The sequence below is a fragment of the Vipera berus genome (assembly GCF_964194415.1).
Source record: "Vipera berus genome assembly, chromosome: 2".
In the NCBI taxonomy this organism is placed as follows: Eukaryota; Metazoa; Chordata; class Lepidosauria; order Squamata; family Viperidae; genus Vipera; species Vipera berus.
Window position 1 is genome coordinate 117485414 of NC_138203.1, and position 26089 is coordinate 117511502.

At 42.0% G+C, this 26089-nt stretch overlaps 1 protein-coding gene across 2 annotated transcripts in view; it reads right to left on the minus strand.

The window, feature by feature from the left end:
* Positions 1–932: 932 nt before the first annotated feature.
* The window catches only part of VAV1 (vav guanine nucleotide exchange factor 1), a 90872-nt gene continuing 65715 nt past the window's right edge, over positions 933–26089 (minus strand). For both annotated transcript variants that reach the window (XM_081317206.1, XM_081317205.1), the window contains 16 exons: positions 24631–24717; positions 23019–23104; positions 21579–21711; positions 21230–21339; positions 20310–20411; positions 20031–20128; positions 19083–19108; positions 17494–17539; positions 16281–16417; positions 14047–14112; positions 13693–13724; positions 12901–13017; positions 9730–9817; positions 3335–3449; positions 1505–1656; positions 933–1129 (listed from right to left, as the gene is read on the minus strand). In XM_081317206.1, the coding sequence (XP_081173332.1) occupies positions 1076–1129; positions 1505–1656; positions 3335–3449; positions 9730–9817; positions 12901–13017; positions 13693–13724; positions 14047–14112; positions 16281–16417; positions 17494–17539; positions 19083–19108; positions 20031–20128; positions 20310–20411; positions 21230–21339; positions 21579–21711; positions 23019–23104; positions 24631–24717 (1449 nt within the window). In that variant the 3' untranslated portion in view covers positions 933–1075. The remainder of the gene's footprint in view (positions 1130–1504; positions 1657–3334; positions 3450–9729; positions 9818–12900; positions 13018–13692; positions 13725–14046; positions 14113–16280; positions 16418–17493; positions 17540–19082; positions 19109–20030; positions 20129–20309; positions 20412–21229; positions 21340–21578; positions 21712–23018; positions 23105–24630; positions 24718–26089) is intronic.

Sequence of the window (26089 nt, forward strand, 5' to 3'; positions counted from 1 at the left end):
TAATTAATTATTCACTGGTTTGACCTGGAAGATCCCAAGAGTTTCAGTGCCACATATAGACTATTTCCTTTGTTATTCATTACAGTAATGAAGAAAAGTCTGAAGAAGTTGCAACCCAGATTTCAGACAAAGTATATTTCTACAGCATTCTACAGTCAGTTTTATGCTGTAATACCAGCATAAAATGATAGTTGTTGGATAATAGTTGCTTCTATTTGTCATGATAAAATATGCTCAATTTAGGAATTGCTCTTCTGCGCATCTATTCTACTGTACCTTCTTAATGCTTTTAAACAATAAGAGATCTTAAATGTTTCTTGGATAGTATCTTAGAAAAGAGAATTCAGAGGGAATTATAGTTCAGAATAAAGCTCTCTAATTCTGAATATCTTCATTAAACTATGTAGCCTAGTAGTATGTATTTTGTGCTAATTCCACTTATTTTCAGGCAAATGTTTTCCCCCCAGTATATTCTCTTTTATTTGCATCTAAACTGAAAATCCTAGAGATTAAACTGAAGATGATCCATGATACAACATTGGCAACTCAGAAAAAGTATTTGTTTTTGAAAAACTGTTTTCCACAAAAAGATATTATTCCCTGGTTTGATTTGGAAGACCCCAGGAATTTCAGTGCCACATATAAACTATTTCCTTTGTTATTCATTACCAGTAATGAACAAAAGTCTGGAGAAGTTGCAACCCAGATTTCAGACAAAGCATATTTCTAAGCATTCTACAGTCAGTTGGATAATGGAAAATTTCAAAAAAATAAGAACTACATGCTGGAGTAAGCAATTACTATAGATATCCAACCCACTTGTTCTTATGAGTAATTCTGAGATTTGTTTTAAAAATAGTTTTTGTATTGTGAATTCTTACAATGTTGTTTCCTCTTTAGAACAGGCACACACACTTTATCAGGATGTTATTACCACAGTACCCAGTTTATTAGACAAGAACATGTAATTGGGGGGGAGAGCAGGATCTGATGGGTGATGAAAATGCAGGAGAAACAAAGAATTCATAAATAATAGTTTTTGCACATGAGAAAAGGTGCATTCAATGCAGTGATCTCAGCAATATTCTGAATAATCCTCTTCTACATAATTTGCTGGGAACCAGCCAATCTGCAGGGAGAAAATATAGGCAAAATCTTATTAGAATCCAATAAACAATTAAAATATTCTAAACTAAGGGAAGAGTCGCTGATCCTTGGTGTTGAAATGTTACTTATTCCTATATTTATGCCAGCATTTTCTAAACTCTAAACTAGCAAATTGTTAACATAGATCTTCTTCTGATCATCCAGCAGTAGGAGCCTAAGATTTGCAGCTACAGCTTATCCTAATTGAAAGTGTGACTTTATAGCAGCAACTTCAGTGGAATACATTACTCCACAGCAGGTCCAAATAACTAGTAGATCTGTTTGCATATGAATTCCATTTCTACCATAAATTCTACAATCAAACAATTCACACTTATATGGATGCAAAGATGCTCACTCGACCATAGATCTCTCCTTTCCACCATCCTGGCTGTCCTTTCTTATTGAGAATCTTTATGATGTCTCCCTCTGACAAGGACAATTCAGTCCGATCTCGTGCACAGAAATTATAGCGAGCCTTGGCTGAACCAAAGTACTTGAGACTTTTTCCTGTCAAAGAAACAATATGGGTTTAGTAGTAGTCAGGGCAGAACCAAAGAAGATTCATCAGGTCCCTAGAACTGCAGAAAATCTTAATCATTCTATGATACTTATGGCATGACAATAAAAAGGCCAAGTAATATGCCATGTGAGGATCAATGTATGCCTGCAAAATCTCCACAAGTATGGCTTTTCTCATTTCATTTCTCTGCTACAGATATATTAGCCCAAAGTAGTGAAAATATATATCTTTTGTGCTATGGCCAGTTAAGAGGGAGCTTATATGAGCCAAACAGGATTTAGCAAGCAGAAGGAGGATAGAGAATGCCTAGCAAGGTTACAGCCAACCTTGGCTAATGTCAAAAAGCTAAGCAAGGTCAGATCTGGTTAGTATTTGGATAGGATACCATCAGGGATATAAGACAGATTGAAAAATTAAAAGAAAAAACTGCAAGGGCAAACCTTCTATGTTTTTGCGAAGAAAACTATGTAGACATGTTCATGAAGTCAACAAGAATTGAACTGGCCTTGAAGGCAACTTTTTCTTTGTGATGCAGAATAGCACATTATCAAATCAGATATTTTGTATAGATTATAGAAAATACTGTGTTTCCCCGAAAATAAGACCCGGTCTTATATTTCTTTTGCCTCCAAAAGAAGCCTTAGTCTTGTTTTGGGGCGATGTCATTTTTTCCCATTGTCTTGCCTCGTGGTGGTGGCACCAACAGCCTATCCAGCAGGAGCCTGTGTGACCGTCGCTGGCCCACTTCTGCAGCCTCTCGTTGCCACTTGTGTGCATTGCCTCCATTTCCCTGGCAGAACCTTCAGGAAAGGCCTTTGCCGCTCAAAACGGAGCTCTGGGTTGACACGCGTTCCCCACTCCCTGGCTTCCATTTCACAGGCAGAGGCCTTTTCCAGGGAAACGGAGGCCAGGGGGAGGGGGCGATGCACATGAGTGGTGGCGAGCGGCCGCAGAAGAAGTGGGCTGGCGGTGGCCACGCAGGTTCTTGCTGGACAGTGCTATCAGTGCCGCTGCTGCAAGGCGAGGCAGGTGTTGGGCATGAGAGGCCTGGCTGAGGCGATCCTGAGGTAAGCAAGTGTGTGATGTGCGGATGAACGCCACACTGCCCTAGCTTAATTTTGACGCATGTGCCTTGCCCCACCTCATGCAACCATATGGTGGGACAGAGTGAGTGGGGTCTTAACTAGGGCTTATTTTGGGGGTAGGGCTTATATTAGGTGTGTAGAAATCCAGCTAGGGCTTATTTTTGGGAAAACACAGTAGTACTCCATTTGTGCTTTCCCCCCTCCTCTTTGAAATATAGCAGACTAATGGGTAGAGGAAAAGGCAAATAACCACTGACAGTACATAGGAAACTGACTTATGTCTACGAGTTGCTCCCCAATGTGAAAATTGGCATTGATTGCTATACAGTATATTGGTGAACTCTGAGAACTTCTAAAGAGAGCTTACTCGACTCTCTTCTTCCTAACCAAACTATCTGAACTTCACTGGCTCTTATTCCTTTGAAATGCACTTCCTCCCTCCTGGGAGTCTGGACTACACTACACCACAGAATACCTGTCCACTGTCCCCATCCAAATCTGATAGAGCTACACACATTGCTTTCCTAGTTAATTCTTGTTCCACATCAGGTCACTTGAATTTTGAAACTAGATCACATACCAGGTGGCTTGGATCCTATTTTACTTTCTGGCTCTTTGAAAGAAAATTGCAGAACCGTATCAAGGGTCTTAAAGCAATCCTTCAAGGAATTTTCTTGGTAGAACTCCACCAGCTCCTAGGAGTAAAATGGAGAAGTGCTCTTTGAAATAAGGCAACAGTACAAGACGTACATTTTTCATTGGCATGATGTATCCAGCTCATACATATGAGAAAGACATGAAAGGAAAGCACTTATTATCATGTAACACCGCAAAAATTAGATCCTGCTCTAAACTGAAACTTTAATGATCCTTTCCAGAGTTTCTTTCTTGATCTCTGTGTTACAAATAGAGAAATGTAAACTGGCTCCGTGGCGGTATAATATTATATGCTTCATGAGAGATGCAGTGTCTCCACAACTTAGGCTTCATTTTAATAAAGAGTATCCACAGATTGCTAATTAGAATGGAGAAAATACCAATGGAGGGATTTCTGTCATTTGCTAAACTGCTGTACCACCTCTGAACCTTCCTTTCAAAAGATGAATCACATTTTTTTTGAGAACACTCATTTATTTGAAATTGGCATAAAGCTGGATTTCTTTTTCCTGCAATTTTGCAGCTAAATAACAGTTTGCATTGTCATTGAAAGGACCTTTCACCTCATTTGTTTCCTGTGGTCAAGCAAACCTCTTTCCTCCCTTCCTCATAGATGCTTAACTTCCTTTTGTCAAATTGACTATATGCAACTCTAAACAATAATTGGGGAAAGTGCCTGCCTACAAAAATATGTTATGCTGGTGTTTTAAAGGCACAACAAAGCAATGTTCTCAAGATAGTCAAGATAACATCATCCCTCACAGTCATAACATGGATTGGAGGTACACTCACTTTTAAGCAATTTCTCCTGTAGAGTGCTTTGGTGAGATATTTTTCTCTACTTCAGCATCTGCACTAGTTGGGACATGAGGTACTGACTGGCCGTTTTCGAGTTCTCCTTCAGGTCAGCTGGAGGATGCATTAATTGGCTCATATTATTATCTCCCTGTTTGGCTAAACAATTTCAGATAGTTTGGAGGAATGGTGAGAAGAAACAATGCTGTGGAGAAGGGCCCTGAGTTTATCAAAGGACCTATTATTCTAAATGTAGCATGAAAACACAAGTGCTATAATGTTTATGTTCCCTTCAATTTTCCTTCTTATTTCCTTTTGTAGTGTATGCTCTTAAAGCATACACGGAATGTCAGCACAGCAGGGGGCTGGACAGCTCCAGGCTATAACCGCTTTTGGCGGGAAAGCCTGAATAGAGCGAGTCGTTGACAGCCCCAGGGCATGGTCAGCTCTGGCGGGAAGCCAGGGTTTAAATCCATTGGCCACCTGCACTGGCGGGAAGCCCAGGTTTGAATCTATTGGTCGCGATTCACCTGGGCAGGTATAAAGAGACGCCAGGTAACCCCTTTGCTCCAGCTTCATTTCTGGATCCAATAAAGAAGTACTACCCAGCTCAAGTGTCCGTCTCTCTGTGCAACCACGCGACTTTGCACTGGCGCCGAAGGTGGGATCCTGCACCGGACAACGCTAGCCGCGGACAGAATCCAATCGGCAGCCCCGGACCAAGACACAGGACGACCGAGACGGCGGAATGGCACAACTGGGTCAGTATCCCCTTTTCAATAGCAACCGCCCAGAGGAGTGGGAAGCCTTCGTGGGGCAGCTCGAGTGCTACCTAAGGGCAAATGGGGTGAAAGATGACTGGCAGAGAGCGGCGGCGCTACTCTGCAGCTGCGGCACGGAAACGTACCAGCTGGCGGTCGGTCTCTGTGCACCTGACAACATCCACACCATCGGGTACAGCGAGTTGCTGGCAAAGCTGACCGAGCACTTCAAGCCCGAGACGTCCGAAATCGCCTGGCGGTATCGCTTCGAGAAATGGGACCAGCGGCCGGGTGAGTCTGCCAAGCAATACATGGCCACCCTGAGGCAGGCAGCTCGCCTCTGTAACTTTGAAAATTTAGAGATCTGGCTGTGGGATCGGATCGTCTGTGGGTTGATGGACAGGAAGCTGCGCCAGAAAATCTTCGCGAAGCAGAAGTTGACCCTGCGAGATGTCCAAGAGGAATTCCCAGCCTGGGACGCGGCCGAGGAGTCCGACGTGAGAGAGGGCGGATCCATCCACCTGTTGAGCGGTTGCAGCGACGTGGACGGGGCAGAGTCAGAAGTGGATGCCATCCACCGACAACAGCGACCCGTCACCTCCAACCGAGACAACGTGAGGGAGCCAAGACCAGCCGCGGCGGACCCGAGATGCCAGGAGTGCAGGTGCCGAGCGAACAGCCCCCGGTCTACCCAACTCCACGGCTACAGCGTGAATCGGCCCCGGTCTACCCAGCATTGCGGTTGCGGCCCCCGGTCTACCCAGCACAGCGGCTGCAGACAACCCCGGCCTACCCATTGCGCCAGCTGCGGAGGACAGCATCCCCGGTTTACCTGCCGTTTCAAGTCGGCCAAATGTCGGGCATGCGGGAAAACTGGGCACATCGCGGCGGCCTGCAGGAGCAAGCAGGAGGATAGCCTGCACGAAGTGGAGGCGGAGTTCCAGTTCGCTACAGGTACCGGGGAGCGGTTGCCGGGACTGACGGTCAGCCACACGGTGGGATGGCCGGACGTTTGTCTAACGGGGGCCCCTGCGGCACTAACCCCGAAAATAAAATTGAGGGTGAAGCTGCAAGGGGTCCCCTGCACGATGGAGCTGGACTCAGGGTCAGCCGTGTCCATCATCTCCACCAGAACATTTAAGGAGATTTGCAAGCGGAGCGGCCAACGGGTTCCCTTGAAGCCATCCAGACTGACCCTCTTGGACTTTCATAATTCACCTATTAACGTCCAGGGGGAGGCGTTGGTGAGGGTTCAGTACAAAGGGTTCGAGGGCAAATTAAGTGTACTGGTCGTCGAAGGGCAGCGGACCAGCCTCGTGGGGTTAGGGTGGTTCAACGCGCTGGGCATCGGAATCACGGGGATTCACCAGACGCGGAGCTGCCTTTCCCTTGAAGCTGTCTGCAAGGATTTTGCGGACTTGTTCGACGGGCAGCTGGGAAGGTACACAGGTCCCCCAATCTCATTTAAGTTAAAACCCCAGGTGCAACCCATAAGGATGAAGGCTAGGAGGGTTCCGTTTGCGCTAAAACATAAGATAGAGCGGGAATTGGATAAGCTGGTAGACCAGGGGGTGCTAACGCCAGTCGATGGAGCGGAATGGGAAACCCCCATCGTAACACCGCTCAAGGCAAACGGTGAAATTAGAATTTGCGCCGACTATAAGGGGACAATCAACCGGGCTCTGAGCGCTCATTCATACCCGGTTCCTGCAGTAAGCAGCATTCTTGTGTCCCTGCAAGGCGGGTCGGTGTTCGCTAAACTAGATCTTGCTCAAGCTTATCAGCAGCTGCCGGTAGACCCAGAGGCTGCTAAAGCACAAACAATAATCACACACAAAGGGGCGTTCCGGGTAGACCGGTTGCAGTTTGGGGTCAGCGTGGCTCCTGGAATATTCCAAGAGGTGATGGAAAGGACCCTCAAGGGAATACCAGGGGTTTGCCCTTATTTCGACGACGTCCTGATCGCAGCCAGCTCCGAGGACGTTCTGGCAGCCCGATTGAAGGCAGTGCTTGAGAGATTCAGGGGTGCAGGGTTGAAACTCAAAAGGGAGAAATGCAAGATTGGGGTAACTGAGACAGAGTTCCTGGGGTTCAGGATTGATGCTCAAGGCATCCACCCATCTGCATCCAAAGTCAGGGCAATCAAAGAAGCCCCAACTCCCAAAAACAAGTCTGAGTTGCAGGCATTCCTGGGCCTCCTCAATTTTTATCACGCATTCCTGCCACACAAAGCAACAATTGCAGAACCCCTACACAGGTTGCTTGACAAGCAAGCATCTTGGGACTGGACTGACAAACACGCTAACGCATTCAAAACACTGAAGAACCTGTTAGCAGGCAATGCCACAGTCACCCACTTCAGGGAGGACCAGCCAATCTGCCTTGCTTGTGATGCATCCCCTTATGGGATTGGGGCAGTTCTCAGCCATTTAAGGGAGGATAGAAATCAGGCCCCCATCGCCTACTACTCCAGGACCCTGTCAGCTGCAGAGCGGAACTATGCCCAGATAGACAAAGAGGCACTGGCAGTGGTTGCAGGAGTAAAGAAATTTCATGACTACCTTTATGGTAGGGAATTTCTAATTTATACTGACCATAAGCCATTATTAGGGTTATTTACAACAGAGAAGCATACACCACAGATCCTGTCACCCCGGATGTTACGATGGTCCATATTCCTGTCTGCATACTCATGCAAACTGGTATACAGGCCGGGCAAAGAGATGGGGCACGCAGACGGCCTCAGCAGACTTCCCCTAAGGGATACTGAGCCGGACCCAGCACCGGCTGCCCAAATACTGGCAATACAGGAACTGCCAGAATGCCCCCTCAACGCAAGGGATGTAGCCACAGAGACCCCCAAGGACAAGGTTCTGAGCAGGGTACAATCATGGGTGAGCAGTGGGTGGCAGGACAAATCACCAGGGCAAGAGTTCATTGCTTACTTCTCCAGAAGGCATGAACTATCAACACACAAGGGATGTCTCTTGTGGGGAAGTAGAGTCATCATCCCCACAAGGCTCAGAGAAAGAGTTCTCCAGTCATTACACCAGGGCTACCCAGGAATAGTAAGAATGAAGGCCCTGGCAAGGAGCTACCTGTGGTGGCCAGGGTTGGACAAGGAGATAGAAGAACTAGTAGCGGGGTGTTACACATGCCAGAGGACACGGCCAGAACAACGACATGCACCAGTCCACAAGTGGGAGGAAACACACTCACCATGGTCCAGGGTGCATATAGACTATGCAGGCCCATTCCAAGGTCACACATTTCTGGTAGCAGCAGACAGCCATTCTAAATGGCTGGAGGTGGTGCCTGTGGGCAACATGACCTCAGCAGGAACCATTCAAGCATTGAGGGGGATGTTTGCTACACATGGTCTGCCTGATGTAATCGTGTCAGATAATGGAACACAATTTACCTCCTCGGATTTCCAGGTGTTCCTGAGGACCTTGGGGATTAGGCACGCCACCTCGGCTCCCTTCCACCCTGCCAGTAACGGATTGGCAGAACGATTCATGCAGACAACAAAGGATGCCCTCAAGCACATAGTACAGGGAAATTGGAAGCAAAGACTAGCCACATTCCTCCTACACCAACATGCAACACCCTGCACCGCCACAGGCAAAAGTCCAGCGGAACTCAGATGGGGCAGACGCCTCATAACAACATTGGACAGGCTTCACCCAGACAGGGTAGCAGCAGACGCCGGGACCCCCAACATCAAAACAAGCTTCAACACAGGAGACCCCATCTGGGCTAGGAACTATAGCACAGGTCACCCATGGGTGCCAGGGGAGATATTAGAACAAACAGGACTCCTTTCCTACAGAGTAAGGGTGGAGGGGGGACTCCTTTGGAAGAGGCACCTGGACCAGCTGAGGAAAAGGGCTCCTGAAAGGGTTGTTGAGGACACAGTGGGGACTGAGGAGGAAGAGCCAACACAAACACAAACACCCAGGAGGGCTAGCAGAGGGGCACAAGGGCAACCCCACCCCAGACAGGAGGCTGACAGCGAAGCCAGGCAGCCACTGGAACCCAGCAGAACACAAAACCCGGGCACCGCAACACACACACACACCACAATCCACCACAACAATCACAACGAGGAAGAGAGTCTAGACACAGCACCACACCACCAGGAGAACCAGTCCCAAGAAGATCAAGCAGGCCACACAAGGCTCCAAGCTACCTCGTGGACTATGTGCGTTCTTAGGAGGGTGGAGAAGCAACCAAGGAATAACAAATGTAAATTCTTGTGTATGTAAATTTTTGTGTATAGTGTAAATAAGTGTATATAGTTATGGAGACAGAATGACAGAGGGTAATTCCTCACTATGGGGGAAGGTGTGTAGTCTATGCTCTTAAAGCATACACGGAATGTCAGCACAGCAGGGGGCTGGACAGCTCCAGGCTATAACCGCTTTTGGCGGGAAAGCCTGAATAGAGCGAGTCGTTGACAGCCCCAGGGCATGGTCAGCTCTGGCGGGAAGCCAGGGTTTAAATCCATTGGCCACCTGCACTGGCGGGAAGCCCAGGTTTGAATCTATTGGTCGCGATTCACCTGGGCAGGTATAAAGAGACGCCAGGTAACCCCTTTGCTCCAGCTTCATTTCTGGATCCAATAAAGAAGTACTACCCAGCTCAAGTGTCCGCCTCTCTGTGCAACCACGCGACTTTGCACCTTTCTTCCTTTTTTACTTTCATAAGCTCATTTTTCAATTGTGCTGCAAAAGTAATGGTGGTGAAGATCAGTTCTTACTATAAGTCCTTTGAAGGCTTTTTTCTCTGTAATGCGATACAGCTCCTCCTTGGTCTGGATTTTGATGTGCTTGACTTCAGCATTGAACCTGTAGACGAGAAATACATATAATAGTAGGTTTCCTTCGAATGATAAGCAATGATAATACAGGTTCATTGAAAACAGATGTATCTTTAAACTGAACAGAATTAAACTGTAGAAGAGGCCAAGGACTCATCTCATTCAAACGCAAATAGATAGCAGCAATAGTCAAGTTGAGAACAAACCAACAATGGCTCTAGAGTCTGTATTTATATTGCTTGAGTTGCATAAAATGGCAGCTCTTTGTTTCAGCAAAGAGTCTAGTCCAAATAAAAAGCCAAGTAAAATCTGGAATCTGTTTGGAATCTGTTTCTTAGCATTTACATATCTTGGCAACTACATCATGAACTGCCTTCTGAACAAGCTGATGTAGCTCCTGCCTGTGGGCCATCATCTTTGTAAGTGATGGATAGACCTCGCGTGTGCATTCAAGACCTTGGTATCTGATTTGGAGACTGCTGGTTCTGAAGCTGGAATGCCAGGTTCTAAAACCTCCTCAAGATCCTGGTAGCTTGATAGGGAGTTCCTCTTTGAGATTCCAATTCTACTGTAGACCTATGTAGGTAGGACTGAATCCTGACAGGAAGCTACACAATGACTACATTCACTTTGGCTGACTGGTACCAAAAAGAATTTTTTTGAAAATCTGGAATTTTTAAAATTCCAAATGTATGTCTTTTGCACCAGGCTTCTTGATGGTTCTTAAAACTGTAGTAAAAAAAATAAACTGATCCCACATCTGTTATCTTTGCTTTCATACATCATGAACCCTGCTTGAGTCTCAGAGAGAGAAAGTCCAATTCCAACCATGCTAATTCTGCTCCATATGGGGTTCTAGAATAAACATATCTGTCCAATTTGCCATGCGGCCGCCATGGATGGCTGGGAGACTTGCTCTCTCTCCCTCGTCCAGTTTTGCATCACTGGGGGCCCCTGAAAAGGGCCGAAAGTCACCCTGAAGAGGCGACCATCAAGGAGGGGTGTTCGCTGGATTGCGGGAGAGCCGCAACCCTCCCATTAGACCTGGCGATCCCTCCAAACTGGTGGACGAAAGGACCGGCCATAGAAATATGGCTCGTCCCTAGGCTGTGAACAGCTGAAGTCACATCTACCATCTGGCAACTTTAAAGCAGCGTGGAAGAGACTGGGTGAGATCTACCTCTCTTACATCCTAATTACTTACTTACCTGCATAAGCTGCTAAAGTACTTCCTCCCCTGTGTGAGGGAAGGGGGATTTAGCCCTCCCTTCAGAAACAGCGGCGATTAATTATCCAGGGGAGTTTAAAACGTTGGAAAACTACTGGGATCCTAATTGGAACTTTACTTCCTAAAATTAGTGGATTATAAGATTTGTAACTCTCTACTTTTTATTTTTCTCTGATTTTTACTCACTGTTTTTGATGAAGATCTGGGTTTTTTTCTTTTAAAATAGAAGGAAAAAAACCCCTGAAAAGATCCAAATAATTCTGGGGTGACATCTGGTGTCTAAAATTGAGATTGTAACCTGCTATTCTTTAAGAGAGACTTGTCGACAGCTTTGAAAATAGATAAGATAATAAATGACCTTGAGACACCAGCTGCAAGAAACTCAGCTCAACTCCTTAGTGGATTCTCTGACTGTAAGCTTTTATTTTAATATACTATAATGGAAGAAGAACAGGAATGGATTTCTCCCACAGAGGAAGAACAGGAACAAACACTTCGCATATTAAAAGAGATTATCCATACTCTCCTTATAATTGGTGATGAATTAAGAAGTGGCAGGAAAAAACAGGAAACCAGCCTGGATATGCAAAATTCAAATCATGACTTTAACTAAAGAATCATCTATACAGGATTCTACAGAGAAAGCAAAGCAATCAAATATTATGACAGAAGACTTACAAATACAGATAATGGAAAACACAGATAAGAAATTGATAATAGAGAACAAAGAAAGGACTCTTCTTATAAACCAGAAGGAATCCGAAGATCAAAAAGAAAAGCAGAAAAAAGAGAAGATAAATACTTCGGGACAATTACGCCGAGTCGGAAAAATAAGGAGACGACCTGCTAGATCAACTAGTCCTCTTGAGAAAACAGCAGTTGGATGGTTTTTTCAACATCAAACAATAGCCATACTGTAACACATGGAGCTCTCGTTTAATCTGCCACCACACAGGGTCAGACCAAGAATATCAAAAACTTTACAAACGTGAGTAGGTTGCAATAATTTTATCTGGCCACTTCATAACAACATCAAAAGCCTGTGGTACATTTCTTATTATAATTCTCCAGAATCTTCCTCCTTAACTGTTTCCTTAGAAATGTTTCTTACATTTTCACTGGCAATGTGGTCTTCGTATTCCTCCGCTTTCTTGCATGGATGTTGCCAGGGAGTGAAGGGCATGGCCCTTCAGGGCCCAAAGCAGGCTGCAGCCATGCCTTTCGAACCTTTGCCCACTCCATCTCCCTCTGCTGGAGCCAGAGGAATAGAATAGAGCTGGAAGGGATCTTGGAGGTCTTCTAGTCCAGCTCCCTGCTCAAGCAGGAGAACCTATACCATCTCAGACAGGTGAATGTCTAGTCTCTTCTTAAAAATCTCCAGTGATCGAGCACCCATGATTTCTGGAGGTGAGCTGCGCCACTGGTTAATTGTCCTCACTGTTAGGAAGTTTCTCCTTAATTGTTGCTTCTCTCTTTGGTCAGTTTCCAACCATTGTTTCTTTTCCTGCCCTCTGGTGCTTTGGAGAATAGTTTGACCTCCTCTTCTTTGTGGCAGCCCCTCAAATACTGGAACACTGCTATCATGTCTCCCCTATTTCTTCTTTTCAAAGTTCAAAATGGAACCTTTTGCAAACTTAGCACGTATTCTACCAGAGTTACATCCCCCTCTTCTATAACTGTAGATGCTAAGGAGAAAGATAATATGCTAATATCCAAAGAAATGAGTCATGAGATTCTAAAGAAAAGCAAATTATAGGGAAAAAATACACTGTCTGTTTCTCTGTTCCTATCAGTTCTCCTGGCCCCTCTCTCTTTTTCATTACTGTAAACACCAAAATCTACCTTTTCTTATTGTAGACAATTCTGAAAGGAATTAGACTTACTTGATGCTGATGGCAAATTCAGTTGCATCTTTGATTCTCTGCCGCACCAGGTAAGTTCCATCTGATCGGCTGGCAAGGATTTGTTCTGCTTCTGCCCGCTCCATGGGTCCCGCATACCTGTGTAGGGAGGGTTATTTCTTATTAGTAATACAATGTTCAATCACTGTGTGTCCCCATACTCCATATAACCATGAGGAGACAAGTATACTTCCAAGTGGACAGATCCAGCTATTACCTCTCAATCTAATAGCTATTCCAACTTTCCAATAAAAATGATTTTTTTTCCAAAAAAGGAAGAAAAAAGTAGTATGATGGAATTATAGAATGGTTACAAATGGAAGATAGCTTTCTTTGGGCATCTATAACATTCCATGTATGAATCAGGTTGATTGCACTTAAAAAAAAACCCCTCTGGAAGCATTCAATAATTTGGGAACCACATACAACAAATATTTGACTTTTTCTCAATATGAGTATTTCTATTCTTATTAAGAAATAAAATTGGGGGCTGGGGAGGAGAACAGGAATAGGCAGCCAGCTTCTTCTCCCTAATATAGTCTATTTAACATGGGAAAATGTATTTAATAACAAACATGGGAATTTCCTATAGCAAATACTGCATCATATCTATATGCAGTGGAAAAGTGTACTAAATGCAGTTGAAAATATAGGCATAGATGCATCCCCAAAGTTGAACCCAGCTTAGGAAAATCAAAAGCATTCATGCTTCATATAACAGCACAGAATGAAAACATGATTAACAAGATGGTAGAAATCTGAATTAATACTTACCAAAGATAAACTGAGAGATCTGGACGAGGACTCTGGGAAAGAAAAGATGTAATTGCTGTTTGTGTTTTTCTTGAAGAAAATTGTGTTTGGTGAAAAAGTGAACCATAGAAAAAATATTTAAAAACACTTTTTCCAAAGGGAATTACCATACCAAACCATAGCCTAGGAACCTTCCATAGCTCACACCTTTTGCCTATATTGGATTAGCCATTCTTTCAAGCGAGGAATGATCAGCTAGGAGACTTAATAACTCTTGCCCAAGTCCTCTTGTATCAAATGGAGTATGCTTATGGACTTTTAAGCAAATACACAAAGAAGTCCAAATCCCAATACCTCCAGTGATATGCTACTTACAGAGATATAAGGCTTCACTTTCCCACAAGGGAACCAGCCGACTTCGTTGCTTGATGTGTTCCTTCCCTGCAATACAATTTGAAAGCAAAGGACATGTTCAAATAGAGTTTTTTCGAGTGTAATTTTTCAACTTATTTAGTAAAGGATGCTGTTATATGATGGAAAAAAATACAATCCATTATTTTGTTAGAACTAGGGGTTATACTGAAATGTCCTGAATCATTTTGCCAGGTTCATTCACTTGATAAGTCTGCCATTAAAATAGATAAGCTAGCTAGCTTTTGATGTCAGATTTAGTATAGTTGAACATGTAGTTGAACTCTGACTAATCTCACTTCCAGATCAAGCAAAGAGAGACAATTGTTCTGGGATAATACTGTAGCAAGCCTAGAGATGGTGAAAAGCAAACAGTAAAAAAAAATCTGCTCATTTGGGTCTTTCCCTTTGGTACTCTGGTATGTCAGCAATCATTTAAAGCAACATGTGCCCTCCAAATGTACACATTGGACTAAATTTCCCACCATCTCCAGCCAGCTTGATTGCCTAAATTATAATAGAGGCACTATGTAGAAGAAGGTTGATAGAAAGGACCAACAAGGAAGGTTGAAACTTTCAGCATTCTCTAAGAGGTCATCATCATGACCAGGGCACAAAAAGTCTCACAAAATGTTCTGAAGGGTCCTATCCTCATGATGTTGCCATCTTCTCATCCTGAGCCCACGACATAGCTTTATTTAGTTCTTACATGTTTCATTTTTAAAGTAATGTTTTTCATTTTCTTCCAACACAAATGTTGCTGAATGTATTTATTTTATTAATTAAATTTGTATAGCTGTGCATCTCACCCAAAGCAACTCTGGGCAACACACAACAAGCAAATTAAGACAACAGATACAAAAATAAAAAAAATATAAAAATCACATTAAAGATAATATAAAAATAGAACAGACAGTCTATGATGTTTCGTTGATGCTGTAGCTGATGACACAATCAAGGACAGGGGTCTACCTAACTCCCATTGGCTCTTGAATTGGATTGATAGGGAGACCAGATAGTTGCATAATGCCTGCCAGTGCTTTCCAAAGCCCTTTCCCCCCACCCCATCTGCAGCCCTCTTTTTCAGTTAGGCTAATAGAAATTTCTCAAGAGCTGGTCCCTTCTTCTGCCCCTTTGCCTTCTCCACCCCTATCATCCAAGACATACTGAAAGAAGGAGTTTCTTGTGAAATTAACTAGAGAAGACAAAACTGATCAGTTCTGTATCATTAATAAAATTATTACTTTTTTCTTTGTCCCTTCTTCCTAAATGCCAATCTGCTTGAACACAGAGAAAAAAAATCCCCAATTCTCCTCCCATCTCCAAGATATTACCTTTTAGAATTACAGGAGGTGCCTTTAAATGCAGTGACCTTTGGTTTTGAGGATGCCTCTGTTTTAAATTTTCAATTCAGCATGAAGAAAGAAAAGAGGCATGCATGTGCACCATGCAAATAAAAAGGACAGAAATAATACTTGTTGAGACTGACCTTTTGCCCTGTTGCAATCAACCCAGTTTATTCCTAAATTATTCCCCTTCTCAAAAATGCCTTTTTTAAAACCATAGATTTATCACATTAAAAATGGTTAACAGATACAAGAAGGCACTGCTCAATGAAGTAGGAGATCTCCTTCCCACATCACTTTGCAACTCCTTAATATATGTCAGTTGTTTTATGGACTATTTCTATACATCAACTTAGTGTTATTCCATAATACTGCTCTTCCTGCATCTTTTAATACCATGTCCAAAATGAGACAAGACCATCAGCTTAATAGTTGCCCTTCCCTTGAGTGTATTCAAGAGAACACAAAATCAGAACATGCAAAACTTAGTCTCTTCTTCTTCAAAATCCCATGCGGATATTTGTTCTACTGGCAGGTGACAATGGGAAGGAAACAAAACCAAGGGAATCCTCCAATTGCTTTTCTAAACTTGTCCAACATTAAATCTGTAAGGACAGCACATTGGTCTTCTTCTTCTTGATACTTCAGTATTCAAGATGAAGTACCACTCCAGTTTAATTTAGGGTGGATGTATTCAGCTAAAACAAATTGGGATGAACCAATTTACATACTTCCTTCAGGGGCAATTTTATATAAAAGATATGCACCTGCAGTGTCATCTTAGTTTCACCTCCATAGTCTGATGGTGCCACTGCTAGGCTGCCCTTGGACAGTCCTGGGAATGACATTTACCTGCCACCACAGCTGCTCTGCCTCAGCTTTGTTCAGTTCCACAATGTCTCCTATGTTGAGCCTCAGAGGTGGACCAAATGCTACTGGCGGAGGAGGGACTCCATAATACTCCTGGCAGACTTCCAGTTTGGGCAACCCTGAAGAGTAAAAAAATAATCGCAATTGAATTGTGTCTGAAACAAACCAATTTCTCATTTTTGTTGCACATTCCATACAGATGAGCCTTTTCATATAATTAAAAAGAACAAGTAGGCAATGAAAATAGTACATTTTTTTGGCTGTGCTCAACTGGGCTAACTGGATCATTCTTTCCCAACATCAAGTTTCTTTATCTCCATGTACAGAGTCTGTGCGAGTTGGACAGCATATACTTCTAGTATTATTTTGGTTGGTTGCAAGTCAGCCAGATGATTAGACTTGATTTAACATTTTTATCCGCTTATCAAGTCCTTCCCAAGGACCTGGGATAGGGTTGTTTGAGGGTGTTAAAGGTATCACCACAGGATGTAAGACGTCCAATAGAGCTGCATTTTGCAACTGATTGTTGGCATGTTTGCCAATGCTGATGATGTTCAAATGGTGCTCCAGATGTTTTGAAATTGCACCCAAGATCTCTATTATATTGATACTATATTTGCCTTTTTTACCATGTTCATTTTACTTCTATTTGCAGATCTTTGTAGTCTGTTATAGTATCCTGTTCTTTTGTCTTCTATTCTGCTGTCTCTCTTCTGCTGATTTCTTTTTTGTCTTTCTTATAGGCAATTATTAAGTCTGGGGTGTTATGTTACAAGTGCTTCTCTGTTTGAATGCTAAAATTCCAAAGCACTTTAGCTTCTTCATTTTCTATTGATTTGGTAATTTTGTGGCCCTGCTAATTCTTACTTGCACTTCTGAAGCAGCAAAATAAAAAGAGTGCCATCAATGGAATGGAGAACAGATAACACAACAAGAACCTTTCCACTTCTTATTAAGGGCAAAACCAAAGATGAAACAAAGGATAGGGGAGGAGAATCTCACTGGAATTGTTCTTAATGATTTCTGAGCTGAACCTAACAGATCTATATATCATGTCTTCTATATGGTCTGACTTTATTTAATTTCCCTTAGGAATTTCCATCAGTTATGATTCCCATTGCCATGACAACTAAATATTCTGTGTTCTTCACTATCATCCTGTAAACTAACTGCCAAGATAAAAACAGTAACTTACCTAGATCTGTTTTGTCTCTTTCCATTGTGTGTCTGTTGGATTTATTCTGCACCAAAAATACAGAAAAATAGGTCGAAACAGTAAAAATGGAGTCATAAATCTAGAAAAATGCCCTACATGTAGGTTGCTTCTATTTGATTCATTAATTTTACTCAATGTACTAATTTTATGTTACAGTCATTTGCTAACAATGGCTTGCAGACCTTTCTTATTCTCTGTTCTTGCCTGTTTTGCTGTGGTGACATGTAATATTTAAAAATATACTTTTCGGGAGGAAGATTCTACAATTAGCATGAAGGCAAATCTCTTCATAGAAGCTGAACTGTAAAATAAGGTTTCATATCTTTTCCAGAATGGAGATAAAGTTCCAGCTATGGAACAAGTTGAACTCCTCTCCCAGTTATTAGAAAACAGAATGCAATTATACCAAATTCTATCAACCTCCTGTTTCAGTTATGTGGGTTTGGGCACATGGATTTGGCATTCTGGGAATGAAGCGAGTGGGTAGGTCTGATCTCATTTTATGTAGTGCTTTGGGTATTAAGGACAGAAAACAGAATCTTGGAAAACTGAAGAGATAAAAAAATCAAAGAGGGAGGAATAAAATAAAGAATAGAAGGTGGAGATATAGGGGAAGATAGAGTGTAAAGCAAGGAAGAGGCTTGGACAGAGATATGTAAATGATAAAGGGAGTAGTAAAAAAGGAAAAGAGACAGAGATTTAAATAGCAAGAAAAGCCAAACTATTAGTGACTGCATTTGTATATCATGCTTAGATGTAATTTGTTTCAATCATTGTTTGCTGAATAAGCCAGAATCAATCTAGTGGAGGAGCAAACTAATAATGGCTAGGTTGCCCAATTTCTTATTTGGAGTTCCCTTTTTAGATGTTCTGACCTTGTACACAGTATGCTAAAAATCTGGGGAGATATATAGTCCAACCAGAAACAAATCACAAATTCTATTCACACACTACAGCAAACTATTAATACAATCAACAGCTATTGATTTGTAATACACACATTCACACTGCTGAAATTAAAAATGTTCAGATCTCTGTTGTAAAGTCCCAAATTCATGCACAGGCTTTAACACTTGGACAGAATAAGACAATAAATCCTTCTATTACTCTCTAATTTCCTCACGGCAGAATGATTGAGGAGGAAAATGTAAGGCTGATAAAAATATGTATTGTGTCAGCCTGCGTTCCAATCCAGAAAGCGCTTTTCCTACCCATCTTTAGAAATGCAATGATGAAGTTGCTGAGGAAAATGGTCAAGTTTCCATCTTATCTTTAACTAGCTTTTTAAAAAATATATTATTTTGTGGTTTGCCAAATAAAAACTGATTATTTGTGATCTGATTAACACATTGTGCTAAACCACAATGGGTGGGTTCACATATTCTGCTATACCAAAACCAAACTGCATCATTAAAGGCATCCATGGGACAGAGTTTTCAGTCATCCAGTCCTTCCACCATATTGGATGATGTATAAACCAGGCCCATCTGTCTTTCCACCATTTATCCATCATTAATTCCCAATTTTTCAACTTGTCACAAATTTAAATTAAACATTCGGTTTTTTACCTTTTTCACAGTAAATCCAGAGTCACCTTTAAACAGAAAAAAGCAGTATTACAGTCATTATAGGGACAAGAGAATCTTGCAATTAACATGAAGGAACAGAGGTGATGAGCCACCAGCAGCAAAGAAGGGAAGGAAGAAGGAAATGGTATATTCTATAGACAGAAGGGAGCCAACTCTTTCCTAATCCCTATAATGAAAACATAGAATAATAGGGCTGGAAGGGACCTTGGAGATCTTCTGGTCCAACCCACTGCTCAAGCAGGAGACCTTATACCATTCCCAACAAATGGCTATCCCATCTGGGGGGAAAAAAGGAGGAGGAGGATGGAATTCCTTCATCTATGTTCACACATCCAGCCATTTCTTTGCTTTTTCGAAGTATAGTCAGAAGCAACCTCAACAGTAGTTTGATGATTTGTACATGAATACTTGTGACTGATCTCATTCACTATGGCAACTATTTTATAAATAGCCCACCCCACCCTACCCCCCCAAAATAACTACTTTATAAAATTGTTCCCATCAGCCCTCCAAACTGTTTCCCTGCTGCCTCAAGACATTTGGACTAAAATTGTCCAACCATTTATAGCCCCAAATATGTAGAGGATGCAGGTAGCTGGCCTTTGCTGCATATTGTCCCAAAGAAAGCCTAGCTTCCAAAGGTTGAGAACAATAGCAGGACCTAGGCACACAGGCTTTCCCCATTCCTGTGCAATACCACAAACCTTTTAGGGATTTTCCTACTACTGATTTAATGTTCTGAGTTAGGAAGAAGAACTGTGGCCATAAATCAGTGGTTTTGCCTGTGGCCTTCGTGCAGAGTGCATAGCCTTGTTAAATAAATTCGGGTCCAGAATGAGAACACTGGGGATTGCCAGATTGTTATGGCACATTGTTATGCAATATGCAAGCAAGGAATAAGGTTTGGCTACTACCGTAGAAACTTACCTGAACTGGACTTTCCACATGGTGACACCCGGCCAAGACATTCCTTATGAGCAGGTGACCTGCATTTGCTGCAGCGATAGCCCTGGTAGAAGGTTCCTCTATGAACAGATAGAAGGGTATGGAGAGTAAGTCCACATATTTGACTTTTCAGGATAAAGTGGAATATGGCCTAGTTATTTTACAGGGTTGTCTGCTTCTACACATAAAATGGCAGCTGTATTATTAAATATTTAGAATTTATTCAAGCAGGGATTGAAGTATATGGTATAACATACATACCTCAGCAGCATCTGGCAGGCTTTGCAGGAGGTGGTATCTTCAAATGAATACATGTAGAACTCATGTCTATTGGCTTTGGCATTTTCAGGATAGATATTGGAGCTGTACCATGGAATAATAAGAAGGCACTTAGCAAGCAAAATGCAATACTTCTGCTTGCTAGATCTTTTGCTTTGTAAAAAGGCATTAGGAAAGCAGTAGATTTTTTGGCCCTCTTATATTAATTTTCTTTTTTTTGTTCCTGAGTTTGTTTCAGTTTGGTTTTCTACATGCCAGCTGGTAAAAATTGAAAATGCTGTTATTCTCTGAAATATTCCTATGATTTCATTTTAAGAAAAAGCAAAAGAAGTATAGGCTAGTTTGTGAAAAATTAAGAATGAATAAACAAAGATTCTTGATAGCAATTGTCACAGACTGAGAAGTCCCCTATCTTATTTTCTGAATTCCTATTTCTCATCTTGCTTTGTCAAAAAGAACTCTAGGAAATTGCTGAACTTCATGAAATAATGAAATGTTGGAAATGTTATGGCTTTTATTGATCAGCTAATAGGAAACCCATGTTTATTGACTATAACTATCTAATTTCTGTAGAAGACTTCTGATTAATCAAGCCCTTCCTTCCTTCCTTCCTTCCTTCCTTCCTTCCTTCCTTCCTTCCTTCCTTCCTTCCTTCCTTCCTTCCTTCCTTCCTTCCTTCCTTTCTTTCTTTCTTTCTTTCTTTCTTTCTTTCTTTCTTTCTTTCTTTCTTTCTTTCTTTCTTTCTTTCTTTCTTTCTTTCTTTCTTTCTTCCTTTCTCTTTCCCATTAAGGTGCCCTGTTAAATCTAGAATGGATCCATCATGCTGTGATTGGTCCAAAGCACAGCAGACTTGGAATGATAAAGGTCATCATGCCAAGGCTAGAGGAATAGAAGAAACTTACAGAGCCATTTCAAATTGTTCCATCCACTTCTTTTTCAGCTCTCGTGTCTTGAAGTACAGTTCATAGCCCGAGAATCCATTAGGCTCAATTAGAAGGAACATATGAGTCCACTGACAACAAAAATTGCAGAATAATTTATTAAGGCAAAATCTGGGGCAATTTAATCCCAGACCCCTTTTCCCCTATTAATCTCCTTTGGAAGGAACATAGTACAATGGGTTAAAAAGGAAGCACAGCATTGTCTTTTTGGGCTAAAATAAAATTTAGTTCTAATTCTAGAGAAAAGTAGAATCCATGACTGCCATTCCTTTCCCAGGTTTTCTCCCTATAGGATGTACTCAGACTTTACCTTCTTATTATCTTTTTCTGCAGAAGAATCATCTCGGACCTGGTAGTTGCAAAGATCAACAAATATCTTCATTTCATACGAATCCCCTTTTCGCTTGCAGATTAGCAGAGCTTTATCCAGGAGAAAACCGTATCTACAAGAAATGGTTAAGTTGAGAAAGTCAAGCAAGAAATGTACTTTATAAACAATGCATTGTTGAAATGAATAACAATGGTGGATAACAATGGTAGTCATCAAACAATGTTGAATTGCTCAGTATTCTCTTGAGATGTAAGCACATAGAAATTTAGAGCATCCTCAATGATGACATCAACCTCTGGCCATTCCCTCCTCAACTAAAAACTGATTAGACCCATGATGCTACTTGACAAAGAATATTGGAAAGCAACAGTTAGGTGGACAATTGTACTCACGAATGAAAACAACTGTGGGTGCTTGAAGGAGCAAGCATTAGCCCCTCCTTTCTTCAAAGAAAAGTGCTATCAGTACAAAGAGTAAGTATAAAGGCAAAAATCAAGCCGTATGAGCTAAGGCTAGACCTATTATTAGGCAGAGACAGCAGGTGTTGGTTGCAATGAAAAAGAAGCAAATTGTTGTTTAAGATGTTCTTGTAATGGGATAAGCATGAAAAAAGTAACAAGAGATATGAATATGATATTTAAAGTGGGCATTTTCCACTTCACTATTTTGCTGTAAATATTTTAAAAATATACAACTTCCCCCCACTAATTTACAAATACAATAGCAAGTAAAATAATCCAATCTTCTTCTGATTAGAATAGGGCTATATACCTGGGCTGCAAAATTCATTAGTTGTCAGAAAAGAAATGCAAAATAAAATAACTTTTTAATGCCATTAAGTGACAGATTTTTGCAGCTTGGACATGACAGGCCTAATTCAGAAGTAAGTATGATTGCACTGAGTACAAGAAACATTACTCAAATGGTAACTGACTATTAATTCTCCTACCCTATCCAGCAGAAAGCAATAAACTGAACCAAAGCAATTACTCAGAAATATTTGCAAAGAAGCCACTTAGTTCCTTGTCTGTATTAAATAGGTTTGTGCTACAAGGCAGCAGAGAAAATACTGGATGGCATAGATTTGATTAAAAAAATGTCATTCTTTCTGTTAAAAAATCTAATAAAGAGTAGAAAAATCCAAAGATACATATTAGTGTGGAGGAGACATTGCTGAGACACACTATCCAGAACTAGGATATCAACAGTGTAGAAGCTCCCTATCTCAAACTTTTTTCTCTTCTGACCCTCTCAGGTTTGGCAACAAAAGCAGAACAGCTAATGAAATGCTTTCATGTTTGCAAACACTACTTTTGCTTTCAGTATTTCAGTAAACATCGTAATATACAGTATCTGACACATTTGGCTTTGGGACATATAAATTTACATTGCTACCAAAATGTTCATGCTATCTATCACCTGTCTAATTTGGAGCGCTTTTCCCCAGTGATGATCTTCAGCTCTCCATCAATTTTTGGCCTCCCAAAGTGAGCCAGGGATTGTGACTAGGAGGAAAGAAAATAATCATATTTACAAGATATAAACTCTTTATGTGTAGGACTTGCTTGGGACTGCCAACTCCTTTCAGTGGCTGGTTTCCAAAATAACATTAATAAAGAGAAACGTGAATGATTTCATCCTCCAGATTTTATTTCCCAAATAGCAGCCATGAGCTTCTGCATTCTGCATGAAGGCCATGATGTTAAGTCACAATATAGTTTGCTGAATAAAAATTACCCCTCCCCTCCCCCAGCCTAAGAATAAGAATGGATATCAAATGGAGCAGGGGTGTCAAACTCAATTTCATTGAGGGCCGCATCAGCATTGCGGTTGCCCTTAGGGGGCCGGGTGGGTATGGCCAGGGTAGGTGTGGTCTACTGGGTGGGCGTGGCCAGCTCTACATCGTTCACATCAAGGGTGCCTATGGGGGCCTGGGCAGGAGTGGGACAGATCTGAGGGTCTCTGGCAGAAGGAGGGTCTCTGGGCCAGGGCCAAGGCAGTGGGGGCCATTCCCTCACTGTTTCCAGGATGGCTTCACGGGCCACATGAAACCACTTCGCGGGCCGGATCTGGCCCCTGGGCCTTGTGTTTGACATGTCTGAAATGGAGGGACGAAATCTGGGCTGGGAATGAACGGAAGAATATAAGGCTCTTTGTTCTTGAGGCCAATGTTGAATTAATGGTAGTCATTAGCAGATTTGCAGTGCAGGCAGCAGCAGCAGAAGAAAGCTTTTTGGAGAAAGCCATTGAATCAAATGACTGGGAGTCATGGAAGAAGAAAGAAGGGTAGACTATATACAGTGTGGAAGAAGGTGAAATGCACTGGTAGAATTCTGCAGATGAAAGTTCAAAGCAGAACACTTTTGGTGAAAAGAGCATCCAAAGGAGGCCATGGAAGGAGGAGGGTGGGCAGAGGCTGGAGAACAGGGTGAACTGATAGACATCCATTTTGAAAATACCCAGCAACATTCTGCAAAGATGAAAAGAGCTGAGCAAGACATAACAGCCTGAAACAAAAACTAAGAGGGAACCAGCAGAAGGTAAACAATGGAAGGGTCAAAGGCAAATTACAGGATCACAGAACGAGCATTAGTAAGTGAATGGATCTGACAAGATGTGGAAAGAAAAGACACCCCCCCCCCAAGTAACCTTCAGGATGAATTTGAGGATAAAGGAGGAACTTCCAAAATACTGGATAGCAAGAGAACTAGCATTTGGGGAAGAAGGTAGATAACCTATCAGTAGACAGTGGGTGGGTGTTATTTTAGGGTTTTCCCTCCTAGAGATTTCCCCTTTTAGACTGAACCCACATAGCCCAACAATTGGTGACATCTAGATATGATGGATTATAAAAGCCACAATTCCCAACCAAGATGCTCAACAACTGGGCTAGCTGGAGACAGCGGGACTATAATTTATTTGGACAGCACAGTGAGCTGTCTCATTGGTTTTGCATTGGATATAATTAAGGTATAGGAATTGAAAATGTTCAAATCTAGATTCTACCAAAGTCCCTCACAGCAACACTCACCAGATTCTCTATGGAAAGTTGGAAATTAGTTATTTGTTTCAATGTTTCATTGTCTCTTTTGACCTCATTCACGCATTGAGCCAGATCCTAGTGAAATAAATAATTTGGTTTTCATTCAGTAGCAGAAAATTCAGAAACAGTTGAAATAATTGTCCAATAGAAAAATGTAAGCTTAAACAATTATTAATAAACATGTAATTTATCATTTGGCTTAATTTACCAGAATAAGTATGTATTGTGTAAGTACTTAATTCCCACAAACACTCTTTGCGCAGTGAAAGCTTTTCACATGTCCTGTGATGCCATCTTAACCTTCTTAACCTAAGTCAAATCAAGCTAGATCAATACTAAGGCAAAGGAATCTAGATGTAGAAGATCAAACATAAATTGCTGGTTTCTCTTATAATATAATTGCAAATAACCAAATTTTAGTGCCTAAACCAGCCTCATATTTGTATCATATCACAGTTCCCAAATTTAGAAGAGCCTTATCTTTAGCTCAGTTCAATGCTCTCCCTACAGCATGGGAAGGAAAATACAAGGAAAACCACCTATGAAACCAAATTCTGCCCCTCTCTTATGGGTACCATAGAAACCACAGCTCATGTTCTTCTGCACTTTAGTTCTACAGGGACTGCCAGATCCCCAAAGAAATATATTACTTTTCTATCTATCCTATACATGCTTCTATAACCATTTTTGGGGGATGTGACATACTGTTGGGAGGTGGGGGATGCTCTGGGTGATGGTTTGTCTTGCCTTGCCACTTTGCCCTTCCCCCAGGGGAAGGAATGCAGCCAAATAACATCACCTTTATCTAGAAGACAGTTTGTGCTTGGAGCCAGAGGGAAATGAAACTGAGAGAGACCTTGAAGAGCGTGCCAAAGGAGCCAGTTACCAAAACAATATACCATCTGTGGATTGGCTGAGATTCAGAAGGGCAGTGTGGGGGGGATGAGTAATGAATATTGCTTTTGATATACTGCTTGCGTGGGAGTTTTCTTTAGACCTTGCTTTGATATATGAGCCTTGGTGGAGCAGTGGGCTAATGCCTCCTTAAGTAACACCAGCTGCCTGCAATTATTGCAGGTTCGCATCCCACCAGGCTCAAGGTTGACTCAGCCTTCCATCCTTCCGAGGTAGGTAAAATGAGGACCCAGATTGTTGGGGGCAATTAAGCTGACTTTGTAATAATGCCGCTTGGGGGTGTGTGTGAAAGCCCTAATAAGCAGGCATATACATAGAATGAAGGCTACTGCTAAGCTTGTAAGCCGCCCTGAGTCTTCGGAGAAGGGCGGGATATAAATGGAATTAAATAAATAAATAAATAAATTCCCTGCTATCACTAGTTCCTAATAAAAGTTCCTTTAGAGACAATGCCAGTTTCAAGAGGTCTGCTTTCTTGGGAGACCTAGTTGAGGCAGGTTGTTACGGGGACATTTGCGACCAGTGGATTATC